This window comes from Labrus mixtus, chromosome 7 (assembly GCF_963584025.1).
Source record: "Labrus mixtus chromosome 7, fLabMix1.1, whole genome shotgun sequence".
NCBI lineage: Eukaryota > Metazoa > Chordata > Actinopteri > Labriformes > Labridae > Labrus > Labrus mixtus.
The window spans coordinates 21,742,158-21,762,551 of NC_083618.1; the positions used below are offsets into that span (position 1 = coordinate 21,742,158).

The 20,394-nt window shown below is 36.3% G+C and overlaps 2 protein-coding genes across 2 annotated transcripts in view; one reads left to right on the top strand and one right to left on the bottom strand.

Moving 5' to 3' along the window:
• Positions 1-20,394, top strand: part of cenpp (centromere protein P) — an 87,486-nt gene that overhangs the window by 11,758 nt on the left and 55,334 nt on the right. The window lies entirely within an intron of this gene.
• Positions 1,355-9,406, bottom strand: ogna (osteoglycin, paralog a). The gene is made up of 6 exons (XM_061041265.1): positions 9,121-9,406; positions 6,756-6,819; positions 5,295-5,459; positions 4,484-4,686; positions 3,898-3,990; positions 1,355-3,802 (listed from the first exon to the last, which is right to left on the bottom strand). The coding sequence occupies exons 1-6, from the start codon at positions 9,274-9,276 to the stop codon at positions 3,632-3,634; spliced, it is 852 nt and encodes a 283-aa protein (XP_060897248.1). The 5' UTR covers positions 9,277-9,406; the 3' UTR covers positions 1,355-3,631.

Genomic DNA, 20,394 nt, shown 5'->3' on the forward strand with positions numbered 1-20,394 from the left:
AGAATATAGAATAGAATTACTTTATTGATCCCAAACTGGGAAATTACCATTTTCATGTATTAATTTGTACATAGTGACACTACTAGTACTAAAATCAACACCCTTTGCTTTATAGTGTTTATTTTAAGATTCAGTCTCATATATCCATGTTTTCTATCGCTTAATATCTGTACAGAATTCCCATTCTATCCTACATATCTTTGCCATGACATTTCTTCTGTTGTCTGTAATACAGAAAAACTTCTTGTAAGTTGAAAGATAGCTGTCAGCTTTGTGTGGATGATGAAGAAGCGACGCCACCACCTTTTCAAGGGCCTTCTTTTGTAAAGCTGCTTTTATTCGGGTTGATGAATGACTTGAAAAATTAAGGTTATTGCAGTTGGTGAGAATTACTTGGGGCATGGTTAATGTCAGGGTGTGACTTTATTGGATTGGTAGCAGTTTAATGTCAAATAGTAAATCGAGCCGAGAAGCAATGTGGTACATATCCTCCAGTTTACTTGGAGAATTTAAAGTTCTGCCAAGTTGGCTGAGCTAAAGCAGGATTAACCCACATTTTCCATACTGGCCTGTATGCTCTGAACTCTAATTTTGCTTTAGTTGAATTTTCTTCGAGGTTTATTATGGAAAAAACTTAATTTCCTTCGTAACTATTCTGATGTAATGTGGGCAGTGCTCTGTGTGCAGTTTTCCATACTTTAATTACTGACAGACATAAACATGTATTTACAGGAAAAGACAAACAGAGACATATAATACAAAGAATTCATACAATCCAGGCCAAGAATCTTTAAGATTTTTTTTTCTGGTAGACCACTACGTTTACCAGCCAATCACTGATGGACTAAAGGTCTACAAATTATGTTTAACTACGCAGAAGCTACAACCACAGACATTTACAAGCATGTGGCCAGTCACTGAGTGGCATTTCTTTGTTGTGAACACATAAGTATTAAATGTCTTTGCATATTAATGATGAAGCATGCTCAAACGCTCAAAGTCAGCCATGGGAGTTACCAGTTTGAGTTTATGTTTATCCAGCAGTGCTATAATACGGGATGTCACATCTTCATTTCAATACTCAGCGAGGACCTTTATATTATCTATGTTAGCAAGTGCTCAAATATGGCCTAATCACATATGAAACATCGTTCTACTGTTTTGGTGCTTCTATATATATATATATATCAAATATAAACTACTAATATAAATCTTTTATACAACTGCCAAAGAAAAACCTTTTTTAAGAATAACCCCACAATGTTTTTCTGCCAGCACGATTTCTTTAATCTCAATATTTTTTTAAACAATCCCACTTTATGCAGAGCGGACTCTGACAATAATTCAAAACACATTTTAATTAAAAAAGTTCACTTTATTTAAATATCTAAAATAAAAATAGCCATGTCACTTACACATCTTCCTGTACACCACTGCCTTTTTCACATCAGTAATCATTTTTAAAGTAGTTCTTAATACTGGAAGGGAAGAGTAAGGGACACAGGCAAGAAATATTAAAGGCAGACAAAATAAAGAGGAGTAACTTTCACATTACTATAGTTCGTAGATACATTGCCCCCCAGTTAACTTCAACTAGACAGTATAAATAAAAAAGCATTGACTCTCAAGTCAATGCTGAAGAAAGCCTTCATTTTACAAGTCTAGATAGTCATAGCCATTATGTTAAAATGCATTTTTAAATGGAATAATGAGATAAAAAATAATTCACACAATGGCAAAACCCACAGTAATGTGTTCATGTCAAGTCATTTTCTGAGAGAACAGTCAATTATAAAAGTTGTACAGACTTTTCCTACTGGCATTACTAGAAAATCTCAGAGTCAGATTGGACATTTTTGACAGGCATTGGATCTCTAGGCATAAAACAACATTTGCAAACTAGAATATTGCTCAACAGATATTTTCTTGTAAGGGTCACTTTAAAATGTTTTCATACCTGTTATGTGATAAAGTTCAGTTTGAGAAAATAATCATTTGAAATGTACAAACTGTCTGGTATCGATCATTCCTTTTGTATTGCTAAACTTAGTTCTTGTTTGAAAGATACTATAGTTCTTACATTATTAAGTACACTATCTTTCCTACAATCAACAGGATTGTAGGAATACTTGGATTAAATGTGGTTTAACAAGTCATATCTAAAAATGTTTCTTTTTAAGTTTGTAGTGACAGTATATAAGACGAGTTATTTTGCCAAACATTTTTTTTTCCCATATTTTAGCCTCAAGGTCAGTATTTCAAGCTTTTTTTAAATGGCTGAGCCTTGAAATTCTAAAATGCAGCATGCAACTTTATCAATAACCCAAGTCGTGTAATCTTGCAACGACATCTTTCAATATTTAATTCCTGGCAGCCAACATGGAGCATGTTGAAAAATGGGATTTGGCTTTGCAAAGCTAGATCGAGCTGTTGGTCATACTTTGGTGTTGATTCAGTTTAAAACTCCAAAATGAGAGATTCTACACTTTAACAAGGCACCTGTTTTGGTCAGACAGCTTCTTATTGAAGCAAAATGTTTCTGTTTAAGAAATCATCTAAAAAAAAGTGAAAACATTGTCCTGTTAGTTCTTAAGCCAGGACTACAGATAGTTATAAACAAGCTTATTGGATTTTGGTTTGTCAAATGCAGTGTATGTAGTTTTGTATGTCCAGGTAGTTAAATGTCAGGTCAGAATGAAACAATAAATTGAACTGTCTTTGTAGAGATCTTGATTCTTTTCCACCAAACTGTGGAGTTAAATCTGATCTACTGGCAAAAATCTTTTATGCATTTTTTTTCAGTTACTATTGTGAAGGCTTTAGTATGCTTCAAACAAAGAGATTATGAAATGTATCAACAGTATCTGAAACATGACCTTCCTTCCTGCCCTTTAGTGCAGCTATAAAAAGCACAAACAATGATTTAAGACATTGTCAGACAACTATTTTACTACAATATCTATAAAGGTTTATCTAGATGTGGATGCTGTATCTGGGCAGACAAGATTCTGGAACCAGAAGTATTGTAGTTCTCTTCTGTAGTCCATTTGTTGTCTGTGTAGTTTTGACTTTGGTTGCAAGCAGGAAAACGGTCCATTTAGAGGGCAAAAGAGTTCTATGTTTTTGCTGAAATGCAATCCTAGAATGTTTAAAATCTTAAAGGTGAAAATGTATAAGAGCAAAAATACATGAATCTGACAAAGTCAATTTGCATCTCATGTTTCTAGTTTTTTGACCTGGTTATCCCTTATCTGTTATCCTGATACCCACTTGCTGCGCAGGAATCTTGAAAATATTGATCGTTTCCCCTAGAGGCTTGATTGTGTCAGATAATAGCTGATAGGCTCAGACTCTTATTGAAGCATATTGAGGCCTTCAAACCCCATTCTCAGGTGGTGGTGGAAAAACTCCTTCAGCTAAACACCTGCAGTCCACTGAGTAGTTTCATTTTGACCTGTCAAAGTAAAAATCTGTTTGTAGGTTTGCGGAAAGCAAAAAAACAAAAACAAAACACTGTTATATCCACAATGGGACCAGTGCCAAAAAAGAACCTCACACTTTTCCTCAGCCCTCTGGTGTGGGAAAACTGCTCCATCAGCAACAAAAGAGATACAGTAAATTTTCAGCCTACTCAGCGGTAGCGGCCGACAGGCAATATCTTCATACAGGTAAAGCTGTCAGGGTACTTGGACAGCACCACAGGATTTCCATCCAATCGGACCTCATTGAGGCTTGGTCGCAGGTAGTAGGTGTTATTTGAACGGCAGAAGGTGTCAACATTGACATCAGTGATGTTGTTATTCTGGAGGAAATTAAAACAATGTTAAGAGGGTAACACAGCAACTCATACCAAAATAAGTTTCATTTGCGTATATTTTAAAAATAAGACATACAAACCTGTAAATGTAAAGTGCGGACACTGTCAGGTATATGTGGAATAGCCTCTAACTCATTGTCTGCAAGGAGTAGGTTCATCAGCTTGGTCATTTTCTATATGAGGAAAATATCACACAATTAGACCCAGATGTTTAGATAGTTTGAAGCTACAGTTGACAAACAGGGTAGGGGTTTTGACTGTGTGCAGCTTCTTTAAGTCTTGCCATCACACTGAGGTTGCCAAACTAAACGTGTGCCTGTCAGCCATGTCTGTCGATGTGTGATACAGCCAAAGCAGCTACACACAAGTAACACAAGGATGGATTTCCCTTCAAGACAGGGTTTTAAGTTGAAACTTCCCACAAAGAACCTCGACAGTTTAATCTCACTTTTTGGAAAAGAATATTAAAGCAATTCTCAAACTCTTGAACTAACTAATTTGAAGAACAGCAGTCAGAAAGTAGAGCTTCACATTCTTTCAAGATTACTAGCTAGTGATAGACAAAAGGATCTGTTTTTGTTTAAAAACTGCATTGAGTTGTCTCACTCATTAGATCATGTTTGTATATTCCCAGTTGAAAATGTTTGGAGAGGTATTGATGTGTACCTTGAAAACGTTGGCCTTGACACCCTTTGTTTTTAGGAAGTTGTGGTTGGCATTGAATGATGTTAGTTTGGCAGGGAGCATAGGAAGTTTGACCAGTCTGTTCTCAGCCAGAGACAATTCCTCTAGAAGTGTTAGCTTAGAGAATGCGCCGTCATCAATCTCTGAGATCAGGTTACCCGTCAGGTCAATCCTCTTCAGAGTCACTGTTGATAGAAGGGGTAAAGAAATAAGTTATTTAACTCCAAGTAACTACATTACACTCTTTTAAGTGTCATCAGAAACTGATCTTTGCTGTCAGAGCTCACATCAGGGTATCTAAAAAGACACAAGGACACCTGTTTACATCTTGTCATTCGTGAGCAGCAAGCTTAAAGACAGTCATAGTCAATAAATGTGGCTTGGTTTATACACTGATTCTGCAGTTTAGTTTCCGTATTGATGAAACAGTTATAGTGTCAGCTGTGTCTCAGTTGGTAGAGTCGCCGTCGCTCAATCGGAAGGTTGAGTGTCGGATCCCCAGCTCCTGCAGCAACATGTGCGACAAGATAGAATACCTAGGAACACCAGTTGGAAGTCTACTAAACTAAAACTAAGTAGATGCATTTGTATGATGTGATGCATGGGCACATGTGGACCTAATTGTACTTTTACCAAACAGTGTTTTAAAGCTAAGCCATGCAAAGCCTGTTAATGACCTTTGTCGATGATACAATCTAAATAATGTATATACATTTTCTTTTCTTTTCTTTTCTTTTTTACTTCTGGCCATTGAGTTGGACTTTCTATGGATGAAGAAAGTTTCCACACTTACCAATGTCTGCAAAGTCTTTGTTGCTGATCTTTTTAATCTTGTTAAAGCGGGCGTACAGGTAGGCTGTCTCTTTAGGCAAGGTTGGAACAGCGGTCATGTCTGGACTGACTTCCTCACAGTACACTGAACCAGTCAGGCACACACACAGCAGGCATGTGGGGAGATCTGCAACACAAAGGCATCACAGAAAAAAATCAAGCAATTTTAAGAATAGCCATCTATGGAAATGTTTACATTTATATCTAAGGATGGAAATCATTAACTGATTGCAGTCACAACAGTATACTTTAGACTACATACCATTAATCCTTGCTTAATTTGAGAAAAACTGCAATTTACAAATATTCTTAATTCATTGTTTAGTGCATGTCAGGAAAGATAATTTTGTGAGCCCAAGTTGATTGTGTTCAAATTCAATGAATCAAGGGGCAACTAAGCAGACAATTTGTTTGACAACATGAAACCATGGAATAAACAACTGACTTTATCAAATTAGTTGATTCTGATCGGTTGGCCAACTAATCATTTAATTTGCAAAACAGCTTTAATCAAACCCTCTAAATGGTATGTAAGATATACATCGTATATAGAAAACAAGTCAGTCAAACCCAAATGGATCTGTGTGCTTTGAAAGAATTTAGTGGTACAAACTGTACAGTATTAATGAATAGCAACCACATGACATGATTTATTACTTGATATCTTCACTACTGTAAAGCTCACCTCCATTTCCAAATGCAACAGCTCAGATTTGTCTTTTTTTTTCTTACTAACAAAAGAGACTATAACCCACATACTGGTACTATGGTAGTAGGGCGGGTGTAGCTCAGTCTGTATTGATTTTTTAGGGAACCGGAGGGTTGCCGGTTCAAGTCCTGTTGTGGACCAACAAATATGGAAGTTGGTCTGGTATCTGGAGAGGTGCCAGGTCACTTTCCCAACAGCTCTGGCGGTGCTCCATGTGTAGCAGCCCCACTCTGACATCTCTCCACTAATGCATGTCCACAGGTCCTGTTTGTGCATGTGTGTGAGAAGCATGTCTCTCAATAACCAAGTGTAAACCAGAATTTCTGGTATGGCCTGCGTGGACTGGCACCAGCTTACATCCCCATTTACCTCAGTTCCTATTCTACTCTGTTTTATTACTTATTACTGGTCTGTGTACCCTGACCAAACTCCAAACTTATCCCAGTTTCTGTCACCTTAGCACCTAAAAGAACAGATACCCTTGTTGGTGTTTAAACTTGTTAAACAAAACTCAACAGTACTTGTCTGCCAACAAATACTCCTGGGTCTAACCAATTCTCTTTGAATGGCTTTTCCAGACCATTAAATCCTAAACAGATGGAGTCAAAGCAACCTAAAACAAATGGACTGAAGTTTTGAACATTATCTATTATCTAAATAAGACGTTCTTCTGTATATTAACAGCTAGATTTATAGATATTCATTTTGAAATACCTAAGGCGTCTCCTCCATCTGGAATTGGACTGTCATCGGGTTCATCAGCAATTGGCAGGGCCCTCTGCCAGAGAAAACACATGTTCACACACAAGCAAAACTCAGTTGACAAAGCAAAACAATGAATGAACAATGATACATGAAGTATCTTTTAGTTCCCTGTCTCTTTTCTAAAAAATCCTCTGGTTGAAATGACTTAAAATACTCAAATACATATGTAATATACCCACTCTTTTTATTTAGAGTTTACAATTCACACTAATGGAGATTATAGCCACGTTAAGTCTTACAGTTACAAACTGATTGCTTACAGTTGGAGTAGTTACTAAATGTGTGATTTTGATTTAGTTCAATTAGGAAGGGGGTACTAGTGGATATATTTTTAATAATAGGTGAAGTTGAAAACATAGACAGCAAATACTTTTTTAAAGAGGCTAGTGGCAAGGTCAAGTTCCAAATCAAGTGAGAAAATTGAATGTGATCTATGAAGTACATTCAAAGAAAACTAACTAACAGCTGAAGAGGTCATTTAGCTATAAGCCATAATGTATTGCCAAAAGATATTGTTGCAACGATAACTAAAATTCCACAATCTTTTGGTGATCAATCATCTCCAAGGATGTTGAACTTGGATGCATTCACTTGGACTAGTGCTCCAAGGATGATGTTTCTCACAACACCTCTATACCGGTAGATTTTTTTTTTCAGACCCCTCATTACCATCAACTCACATTTAGTCCAAGGATATATTCATTGACTAAGCTCTCTGTGCTAGTCAACTATATATTCCACAGTTGCTTACAGGCTAATTACTTGACAGCTGCAGTAACAAAGAGTACAGTCTGGACCTTCTCTTTTTGTAGAGTGTCTTGAGAAAGCATTTTTGATTAATTGGCTCTTTACAAGTAAAGATTGATTGATTGATTGATTATGTATGATTCATAATGTTGGTGGGCTGCATTAAAAATGTTAGCTTTTATATTTGTGATGATAACTTTTCGACTTCCAAGAGTTAGTCTGACCCTTTTCACCCTGATATTCAAGTCCCCCTACTTTGAAAAACACTGCTCAAGACTAAGGATTGATGGGTCTGTGGATGGCTCCTGGCACATTCAAACCCTTTTAGTTTGTTGGCGGGGTATGTTACACCAGAAATAAACCATTTGCCATTAAAGTTTATGGATCTGAAGGCTCATCTGTAGGGTCGTAACCACTAAGCTTTGTTTCGCATATCTGACAAATTAGATAATCTGCTACAAGTAAACAAACTGCTAGTTGAAATCCTTACTTTCCAGGTCTATTAGCTGGGTAGTAAATGTTCAAACAATCAAGAGCTGGTAGGGTGTGATTTAGTAGCTGCAAACTATTAAAGTACCCCCAAGAAAATTACCACTCCCAAAGCAAAATTGTCCTACTCACCCTCAAACTAATAAAAAAAATGAAAAGAAATCTTTCCAAGTTGAGGATGAAAATGTTTGCCTTAATGAAACGTGTGATTAACTGTTGTAGCAGATGGTATTAGGCCTGTCTCTAAACGGTCTGGTACTGGTGGAGTCTTGTATGAAAAACAGCTGCAGCAAACTTAAGTGTCTATAAAACTGAAGCAACGCTTCAAAATCGGTCTACATACTCATTTTTTCCTTCTCTTCTTATCCTTAGGATTCTTTGTGGCTTATTTTATTTCATGTAAGTGCTTCCTAAAGGTTTAACCAGACCAGACTTTGGTTTTAGTTTTTCCAAAGTTTTTTTTGAAGAGGTTAGTGTGGTTAGTGGATGGTTGAGATGTGGTTGATTCAGGGTTGGGTTTGTTTGCTGGAAGAACAGTTTGACACCTGTGTGTGGTGAGTGTGTTTGGCACTGTCTGGTAAAAGGATTATTATCTGAAGTTGAAGAGTAGCTTTGAAAGAGTCTGTCATTTAGCTGGTAGAAAACACTGAGTGGATTATTAGCTTATAGAATATTTATGAAATTAAAAAACCATGAAGTAGTAGTGCCATATATCCCTTTTTCATCAGTTTGAATTATATTATCTTAACACCCTTTTGCAGAAATTTCTCCGGTAAGAAAAAGTTTGCATTCTTATCAACATCTAAGTGTGTCTGTTCTCATTTTTATTGTAACAAGAGCATATTGTTTTTATTCAATAATAGGTGAAGTGCATTGATCTTTTAAACATTATCCTTAATGCCTTATAATATTATTTTGAAATATTAAGCTGCAGTGACAACCATAGGTTAAAAAAGTTTTCAATAGACTGATGAAAAATTGTTTATCCCATTATAGAAATCAATCAATATTTAAAATTGATGCATTTTTCACGGTTGTTCATGACATTTCTAAATGATAAAAGTATTGGATTTCTTACCGTAGCCCTCCTTGATTTCAAATAGTCACTGAAATATCCATTCAGCTCTCTGCCTTGTAGAGATCCAGGAATCAGCTGGGAGTCCTGGTCATAGCTCCTGGCCGAGGCTGCCGTCAGCCATAGCACCAGCATACAGGTGAATAAGAGAGCCTTCATGCTGTTCAAAACAGTGTGATGCTGACACGCAAGCTTACTTCAAGCCTGGGTTTGGGTCAGCAGCTGCTCTCTGCTACAAGCCCCTGATGGGATGTGTCAAATGACTGTATTTAAAGGCTGAACCAGTAGCTTCCAGCAGACTGTTTAAGCAGAATTTATAGAGCAGAGCACTTAACCCTTCCCTGACCACCCATTAGTGTGTGAGAGAGCGAGAGAGAGAGAGACAGACAGGGTGTACAAAAAAGGCACATATGGAAAAGGACAAATAGAGATGAAAGTGGATTTTTTTTTTCTTTTAAATGTCACATATGTGTACTGCACACGGTTGAAACTGCAGAGGGAGCAGAAAAATTGAAAGTTGACAACCACAGAGTGAGTTGTTTTGTCAGGAGGAATGTCTGTGAGACTTTCTGGCCACTCAATAATGACTTGTAATAACCAACCTATCCTTCACTAGCCTCACAGAATGTTTTTTTCTCACAGGCATTAGTCAGAGAGCCAGTTGACAGCCATTAGACAGACATTGATTATAAGCCAAAATGTATGTGATTTCTATGAATATACAAAAAGCAAAGTCTGCTTTCCTCTCTGGATAACTCCTTTCCTTTTGGTTAAAACCAATCTGTATGTAAAATTACAGCAAAATAATCAGGGAAAAAATGTCCTAAGGTGGTTATGAGTATGAAATAAAAAGGTACTTAAAGTGTTTATAATTGTCTTGATTACCAAACAAGCGTTCAGGGTTGAATACATAGATCAACACAATTCACTATATTCACTGAAGCTTAGTCCTGTTTCACTGAAAGCATTTGGTCAGAATGACAGTCCCCAACATCCGTTCCTTTTGCTTTATCAAAACCAAATGAAGACTCTTTCTAGTAGAGCTAGGACATGCCCTCCAGCAACAGTCTTTGATTTCCTTATTGCGTCCTTCCTGATGATGAGGTGTCTTGAATGAAAATGTTGTTGAAAGATTCAGAGGCTGTTCTCCTTTGAACATTTGTGAGCGATTTTACCGAGTCTTTGCACTGAGTTTTGTTAAATGGCTGATCAGATATGAACTATGTAGTGACAGGTAAACTCTGTAATTGTCCAAACTCCTTTAGGGAAACGGTATAAATGATTTGTACTTAATTGGTTTTGGTTTCTGATTGGTCAGTACCTAAGTATGTGTAAACTTTAGGACAAAAGATGCTTCCAATCCGAAATCTAAACAATACCTTGAAATATCATCAATAGTTGACTTTTATTATCAATAAAGATATAGATACACAGATATCAGAATCAATAATCCTTTTAATACATGTCCCTACTTTTTTATAATTCATGTGAATTTAGGATTTTTCAGGCGTATCCCCAATCCCAGATATAATATATATATGTATACACTATATGTATACTGTATGTATATATTAATGCTGGTTATTTTCTTTATCTCAGATGATGTACGCTGCAGATGCAAATGACCACACAGTCTTCTGCAATGCCAGATGTGGAAGTGAAATCATTTAAGATTTCTCATCTGCAACATTAGGTCTAATTGTCTTGGGTTTTATAGTTTATGGGAACATCTGTTGAAGCGGTATGCATGATCATTATCAATGCCTGAAAGCTAAGCAGATTCAAAGATGTGTCAGGACACTAGATATGTGTTGAAATGTGGCCCACTGGCTGCGTTTTTGAAAAAGAAAGAAATCCTCACGTGAATGTTTTTTTTAATGGTACCTGTTCTAAATTTTAGTATCTGTTTTATGATTTAAAAAATGTTTTTGCTGTTCTAGACAATTTCCCATGACAAGAGAAGCCATGGGAGCAGAACAATTACTATTCCAATTCCCAAATGCTCCCAGATTTTGTCTTTGATTTTGAGAGTTTATTGACATTTTTCCATGACCTTTACATTTAAAACATGTGATAAACCAAATAATACTGAAGTAAAATAATCATCTAAATAACAAAATCATTGTGTTTTATGTTACCTGCCTGGCATGTTGGCTTGAGAAAAAGTAAACCTGGAAGTATGATTCATCAGAAGTTGTCGTAAAAGGTATTTCACAAACAATATCTCACCTTCCCCATTTTAACGATTGCTTGCTTTTTTACTTCCCTTTAAAGACGAGCAATGGACCCTGGAAGATATTGTTAGTACATTCTGGACATACAGTATCTGAGGTTATAATCTCTTTAATACATCTATTGCTGTGATTAAAATCCACAGGCTCACTTCTTAAAGTTAGGAATTCTGCATAGACAACACACCAATAAATAGTTGCTTACATGATAAACTCTAAGCTGCCTGAAGTGACTAGAAAAACAGATTTACAGGGAACTGGCCAAAAGAAAAAACTGCATGCAAGAAGTTTCCAAAACAGAAAGGCCAAGAGATTCTCTGTAATAAAATGAGAAGACACTGTTCACTCAGTCTATTCCACAGCTGTTGAGGTCCAGCTGTTCTTGGGTTGATTTCAACCTTGGTTGTCAAATCAGTGAGATATTGGGCTTTCCCAGAGCAGTTCTTAAGAAATTGCTTTTTTGTGGGGGTTGTCCTTTTACATGCTTAAAAAAAGAAAGAAAAATGACAAGAGACAGTACTTCCCTAAAACAAGCATAGGCTAAAGTTTAAAAGCAAAACAGTTAAATAGAAAACATGTGACTATTCCAGCGTTCAAGAGGAGAGGGAAACGAATGGGGCCCAGATTCAATCATCCAAGGAACATGAGCCCAGACTGTTACAGGTGTGTTAGCAATTATGAACACTTTTAAACTTTTATGACTCTGGGAAGAGGGCCAGCAACTGGAGAATGTTTTTACTCTCACTAATTTTCTATACCACAGGTTGGGCTGTCAAGGTGGTTAAGGTGGTATTCCATTGCACAATAAGCCAGTCAATGGGGAAAGCCACACACAACAACACACTAATTGCATATTTTTCCTGTCATGTTGACTGGCTCAATGTTTTTGTGTAAGCCCTTTTTTAAGCTTATAAATCAAAATGTATTGTATTTTTCTACTAAATAGAATAAAGGAAAGGCATTGAAAAAAGTTTGTTTTATTTCCAATTTATGTTTAAATTAGCCCAGAAAGGGTGAAAAAAATTAAAGTTGATGAATTTGCATAAAATTGTTGCAGATAAGTGATAAAAGACCAAACACAGAGAAGGCTGAACTAGAGAATTGATCTCAAAATCACAGTTATATAAGAGCATTATTCCAGTAGAAAGAAAGAAATGTGATATATTGTGTAATCTTTTGAAAGATTGTAAGCATAAATTGCATCACTATTTCTGATATGGCCTTTGAGTCCTAGTTAGGTTGCTTATACTTCTTTCAAATGTACTTCTATCAAATGTCTTATAATATTATTGTCTAATTATATTGTTAGTATTCTGTTTGCATGTGTGTAGGCAAACTTGTATGTGTGAGTTTTGCCTTGTTATTTATTTATTTATTTATTTATTTGTATCTGTATTGCTCTCTTGTTTCATGTACAGCACTTTGGTCAGCTGTTGCTGTTTTTAAATGTGCTTTATTTTTCAGCATACTGGTAGAAATAGTTCCTTGTGGTTGCCTGCTCGGACCCCATGATTTTTTCCTCCTCATCACCATTACAGTTAACCTTTTTTTGGGGCTCATTTCTTCTGACAGCTGCGATCGACATGATTGTGAGCTAGGTTTTAGAGTGACAGGTGTATGTGAACGATACGTAATGGCAGACCAAAGCCAGTGCGGACAAAACAACATACGTCAGGGAATTTACTTCACACAGACACCCAATTGACTGGAAAGTAGCTTTCAACACTTAAGACCACCTGGCCAGGCATTTAACAGGCCTGGTCTGCATGGGTCTGGCTGACAACTGACATGATGTATTAACCCACCACTGAGAGCTGTGTGTTTTGGTCACGACATAGCCACCCCCTTGCTCCATGCTGTCGCCAGCAGCTGTTTAGCTGACAGGTTTTTTATTTTAACTAAGAGACTTGTTATGTAATAAATGTTACATGTTTTTTTTAATTAAATTGTTTACACAAAACCAATACCTTCAGTTACCTTATAAGGCTTCATGTGAAACCAATGTAGAGGAATCAAACAACCATCGGACTGTGTCGTCCCCACAACCACCGCCATCCTCATTTATGCACAGCATGCTCTGACCTCCACCTCAGCGGCTAGGAGGTTGACAACGGGAATGCAAGGAAGACAAAGGAGAAATCTTTCCTGCATATTATCAAATATGCTCTTTTGTAGCGTTTCGAGATAACACTTCCTATGAATTGGCACTTTACAAATAATTATTGATTGATTGATTGATTGATTGATTGATTGATTGATTGAAACTGTTCAGCAAAAATCATCTTCCAACTCTACTGTACCTCTGGAACTTTTTAACCTCTCATAAGTCATAGTATTTTCTTTGCACATAATTGACTTCCAGCTGGTCAAAGCATTAAGATGAAAACAGCTGGTTGTATATAAGATCTCTGATAAACCCTCTGTACAGCAATTAGTGAGCTAGTGACGACCAAACAGTAGTTAAAAAGGTATGATTATTGGTCATAAAAAAAGCATTTGTACTAATATCTACTAATTTGAAACTGCAGAAATAATTTCAGAAAACTTAATGGTACCTTGATTATGACTTTTTATCATCAAACATAAAAAAAGGTTAACATTGAAAATATGAGCCACTTCTGAATGTTTGCTGACACTTAGCTTTGATGTGTCAAATACTTGGCAAAAGGTTCAGATATGGAACCTGATTGCATTCAAATGATTTCTTAAACTGAGTCATCTGAAGTGACTGACCTTTGTATGGACACACATTGATTTTATATTGTTTACATATTTTCAACTCTTGCTTGGTTCATATGATGATGTTTGCTGGGACGGTTGTTTTTCTATTATTTTTGTAAGTATAACAGTCATTCCCACAAAAGCTTCAGGAATGATGCAGCACAGTTTGTTCCAACAGTTTGGTTGCACAAGTAATTGAATAAGTTCTTACTGTAGGTCTGTTCTTTTTTCCTTTAATCTTTTGGAAGTATATCCCTGTGCAGACAAAGTACTTGTCTGTAGAAGTGAGTGTTTTTCCTCATGCCGAGCTTTGGTTCATTTACTGGCATTCAGCCTTGGAATTCTCTCCCAGAGGGTCTAAGGATGACCTGATAGTTAAAACAGAGAAACTGTAGCCTCCACAAGAAGACCACCACTTTAGCTTCTAATTTCCACAATATGTAAACTTTTTTTCAGAGGCTATGATTTTTTTTCTGTACATTTGAGTGGCCTCTTCTAAATTACATTTGTATTAAGCTGGTTATTTAAGCAAGTTTTTCTCTAAAATGAAATGGGGTGCATCCACTTATTACCTTTGACATAATCACCCTGCATAAAACAATAAACAGTTATGTTTCCTGTGAGTCACTTTATAATAAAGTCTTTATAAAAGTCCATTCCTGTTCATCCAAATCACCAAAAACAATAGAGCTCATTACTTTTACTACTTAGGTTACTTGATGTGTATTGCATCACCGTGAAGCTCTATTTGTGCATATTGCGAGGCTGATGCCACATCTGCAGTGTGCCCACTGTCTGTGTCCTGTTTTCAGAATCAGATGCTGAGCAGATGTTGAGGATGCACAGGGAGGATGGCCAAGATTTAAAGTTTAATGTTGCACATACGATTTTGCCATGCAACACAAATTCTCTGTATAAGACATCTGATAAATTATTGTAAACTTGACATGTGTGCAGGTGCAGAAATGTATGTCAGACCTAGACTGCAGCATGTTTTCAATTACCTAGTTACTTCCTATAATTTTGATATGACAGCAATCCCATGCCAGATTTTTTTTCTTGTTTCAATTTAGAAGAAAATCTACTTGCTGAGTTGGATGTGTACTTTTTCCTGATTTGTTTTTATTGCATGGCCAGTCAAATTACTTATTTGCCTTCAAAGTCAATCTACATTTTCATTCATTCATTTATTTATTTATTTTACTGTATTTAAGGCAAAGAGAAGCCTAGCAATTTCAGAGCAGAGACTCTATGAAACTTTGGTTTATTGTTGTTTAATTTGCCTCAGACTTCATCGAGACGTTCAGCTCACCTGTGTTGAATTACACAGGACCTGTGCTTAATGTCTTGTTGTGGACATCTCAGGGTCTGCTGTTGGTGTGTAGCTGCTGACTGTTTACTGCAGAGAGCCCTTCACATAAGCCTGGAAGCTTTTTTCCCCAGCATGAGGTTTACTATCTGTGCAGTAAAACAAGCAAGCAGAAAGCAGGGACCTCACATAGATGGGCCTAATATGTGTTGTTGTTGTTGTTGTTGTTGTTGTTGTATGTGAGCAAAAAGAAAATTTGAAATCTGAAAGCAAGTGCTGCAGGTAAAGAATTAGCTATATAAGATGGACAATAAATTGATATTAATTCAACCTTAATAAGGTGATTTATGTATAAATTGTCACATACTTTTTGTTTTTGTATTTCAAATTTCATCACTGTCTAATACTTATGTTAGACAATAACCATATGAAAACCTATTTGCTTAAAAGAAGAAACAAAAAAGAAAAATCCCAATGTCTTCAGGAGACAGAAACTAAAAACCAGAATAAGAAACTGAGTCCTTCATTTAGGTGTAGTGTAAGTCCTATTTTTAACTTATGATAAAAATCTCATATTCCATTTAAGGTAATTTAATATCCAGATAACAAAACTTACCATAGTAACTTACATTTTCTATTAATTCAACTAATAAAGGTTTTTATTTCTAAACAATATCCAAGCAAGCTCAAGCAGCCATTCTTTTAGGTATGAGTTCCTGATTTTGTTTGGACATAAACTTATCTCCGTGATTACTTGTTCTGCCCAATTGTTAATGTCAAACGATAATCCATCGACTAAAAACTTCTTTAAATCTTCAAAGAGTATGGTTTGTGACTGAACAGAATTAATAAGCAAATTACATGGTAAATATTAAAACCGCAAGCAGCTATGAAGGGCCCTCGCACCACTGTGCATGTCGCAACCGCGGGAGTGCAGCAGCAGCAGGATTCGGCTAAGCAGCCGGTCACATTGTTCACTGTTCGATTTGTGTAAAAAATTTGTTGAAAAGGCAACGCTATGAGATTCAGAGAATATTGCTATGCACAGAGGTTCATGCCGGAACTTTTATGATGCACAGCTGCAGTGTGCTGCTGTATTGGCGTCTTTTGCCGTTTTTACATATGCACCCCTGAAAATATGCAGATAATAGTAATTTAAACATTTGTAATATGTAATTTATAAATTCTGGGCTACAATGAAATCAAAATTCTTTACATTAAGTTTTTTTTTAAAAGCCGTAAGACAGTAACGGTATCAATAAAGCCTGTTGGGGATCTTAAAAGAAGCATCTCTTGGACTGGAGGAGGCTGGCTGCAGCCCAGCCTGAAATGATCCAAGAAAGAGGAGCGAGTTACTTCTTTCATAGGTTCAGCCTCAATATCAAGCACAACTGGGCTGCACAAACAGGCTCCCTTCTTCCCTTTAATATTAGACTAAAAATTATGATTGAAAACCTGAAACGTGTTGCATCAAATGAATAAAGTGTTTGACTAAATGTTGGGTGATGTGCATTTCTTATCTGAATAGCCCACTTACCAAACACAAGAATTTAACACTTACATATAGGAAGGTCTCCGTCTTACAGCCCCCAGAGGACTTGTTTCTAATGTCACATGTAGACTGGTCTAAGTGCATGTTCTGGGTGCATTTCTGAATATTACACATCAGCATGTTATTGATTATCTAAATCTCTGGACATACTGATTAGCTATGATCTAAAATAATTTTCTGAATGCTTAAAGGGGTCAGCTGTTACACACAAAGCCCAGGTTCATACAGTCAAATTGTTTGGAGTAAAATAGCCGTTTGTGATAAATACTGAGCTCAGTTGCAGTTGTTTAAAAAAATATTTCCTCTTTCAGAGGCTTAAAGTTTTATTTAGTTTCTACTGGAGGTTTTTCTGTTCCTTTAAAGTAACTGATTTTAGTTTTTCTGTTGTCTTTTGATTTAATATGTAAAATACCCTTTGTAGTTAATATTTTGATAGACTGTCATCATAAATGCATGTTTTGGTAATAGTAATTCAATACTAGAAAGTAGTAAGAGATTTATATTTTTATTGATATATTTGTTACCTTTTCTTTACATTTTCTTGACATTTATAATTTTGAAAACAAATTAAAAAAATTATGGCAGAATTCCTGTTCGGTTTTGCGTATCAGTGTAAAAGGATTTTTTGTAGGTAGTACACTTGAAATACAGGGTCAAGAGTCAGTGGCTCCAATTTGGCCAAGTGATTGCGTGTTTAGTTATGTTTAGAGTAACAAATACCTAGTTTTGGCACTATGTCATTTACCAGCTAAGTGCACAAGAGATCCAGGAATAGCGATAGTGACTCTTCCTGTCTAACCAAATGAATACATGAGGAGGCAGATCAGGTTGCACCTAGTGCCATGTGCTTGTTCTAACAGGCAAACCCACAATAATTGTACCAAGGAAGTAGTATACTGAGTAATTACGAAGATACTGTAATTGTATTGAAAGTAATGGGACATCTTTGGAATAGCTTTTCTTTTAACTGCCAACGTTTGGCAAATAAAACAAGATCTTTTGTACCGTCTGTGCTGTGTCAGCAGGGTTTGTGTGTTGATGATGGTCTCTGTTGGTACTGGACAAGAGACTGACTCTGATTACACTGTCAATTGAGACATGATGGTTTGGCGTAAACCAGTATGAGACATATGGATAGTATGACTGGCTGACTGGGCTTCAGTGTGCGGTGGAATTGGATAGTCTTCTGTTCTCTGATGACTACTGGATTTGTTATCCAAGCATTCCTGAGATTTTCCTTTTCCCAGACAGAAACTAAGGTACAGTTAAGCATTGGCTCAAAGGTGATTCATGCTGAATTGGCATTTCACAATCTAGATCTATTACTGTTATTCTTGTGAACCCCTGGTGTGTTCAAAGTTTTCACTCAGTGATTCGTTAGTCTTAAGGTCATCTGTCACAGCTCAGAATGTATCGTATTTTTCAATCAGAAGGTAGAGGCTTACTTAAAACTAGCAGCACTTGTGTGCCTTGGATCCTGAAGACAGATTTTAAAATGTGGGGGCTCAGAGTCTTTGTGTTTCAGGCACCCAATTCAATTTTATTTCTATAATTAAATATATATATATATATATGTTTTTATTGAGTTCATTGTTTTTTACTGGTTCTGTAGTAATAATATAGCATCATTATTTTTGAAATATCACTACGCTGCAAGCTTGATTCAAGTCCATGTAAGCATCACAATTATCATTTAAAAATTGAACATCACAATTTTATTTGAATTATTTTTTTTAAATGCACGTTGGTTTAACATCAAATAGTCAAATAAAGAAGGGCTTTTGAAGAGTTTCTTAAAGGAAGAATGTGCTACGTTTTACACATAAATACAGCAGAAATCCAGTATATCCTCTGTAAATATCATGACTGAGGACAAAGACTACCATGAGTGAGACGAGCGAGTCCTGCTGTCTGTGATGTTGTCTGAGCTGTGTTTACATCATATTTAGATGGACTCATCCCCTTGCGTATGAAAGCTGTTTAAGTGAGGGACTACAGACAAGGAGAATAACATACTGTACTCACTGCTTATTTGAATGTCACGTAAGACATCTACTGGATCAGAAAGTTGCACATTCTTCCTTTAAGCATTTTTTCACAATTTTGAAGCTTGAATTATTCGGTTTGGCCACTGACAGGCAGGTAATCTCAACAAGTGATTTCAGCACTGCTGTACATGTTGTAGCAAAGGAGGAGTTCATAGTTTGAAATTGTTTAGTTATTGGATTTGTTGTTATTTTAGCTCAACTCTTTGAGGAAAAATTATGTTCATGCAAAGTTGGCAATTGTATGCAGTCCATTTTTTAGTGGATGAATCATACCTCTCCAGGCGTACAGTAGCTCACTCTGTCTTTTCCCTACAACAAGTTACAGTTCATCTTTATTTTTGTTTTTGGCTAAAGTCAATGCGTTTTTCATGTGTTTGTGGAGACAGGGGAGTTCCCATGTTAATGTAATCATGCCTGTTTAATAGGACATTGTGGTCTTGAAGGTTTCCCTTTGTGCTAATTGTGATGAGGAGAACACTGCTGTCTGCCTAGCAGTTGACTCCATCTGGATAAAATCTATTTTTATTGGACTGCTCTACAAAAGCTCTTGCTTTAAGATGGCTACTGGCTAAAATAACAGCTTGTCGCTTTGTCTATATGTCTGTATTTTTCTGTCTCGCTCATTTTTGCTCTCTGATCTCCCTTTACAAATGCTGATTCAATCCCTGAACACATTTTATATTGCATTCAGACTACAGTTTGAATACCAGAAGGCATTACTGGCAATTACCATTATTTTTATATTGATACTTGGGACCAATAAAATATAATCCAGATATTACACAGCAGTCCCTGTATAGTTTTTTCTTGAAATCAATTCATAAAACAATCAAGATCATTCACTCACATTTAGCCAAAACAGCAGAGTAAACTTTTGTGGACTTTGAATTCAGCAAGTGTAACTCTTAACTTTTACAAAAGCAGAAGGGCACTGGTCTTTCCAAAAAAGACTAGATAATTAGGGATAACATACATTTGGAAGAAACCAATTATTGTTATCTTTAATTGTTTCCAGGTCACTTGAAAAGAAACAGAAACAAACCTGGAACTCTGTATGCACTTGATCATGGTACTCAAGCCATGACAGTTTCAAAGGACAACCCCATATTTTCATAGGAAAAAAAAAAGTTTAGCAATTCTGCCACTTCTGGTACAGAATTAAAAACCTAAGCAGAGTATCTTCAGACCCGAATTCATCTAAAGACAAGCAGGGAACAACGGCACTGGTTGCAAAAGAAACCTGATCTCATAGAGTTCTATGAGAAAATGAGACCACTTCTCAATTGATTTCCCACAGTAATCATCTTCCTAATGCGTGTATGGTCTCAATTGCTAGTTTTAAGTCTTCAAGACAGCTCAATGTTCATTCTATAAATTGAGGCCCCAGTTACAGTAAAATCACTGAAGCTGGGTATT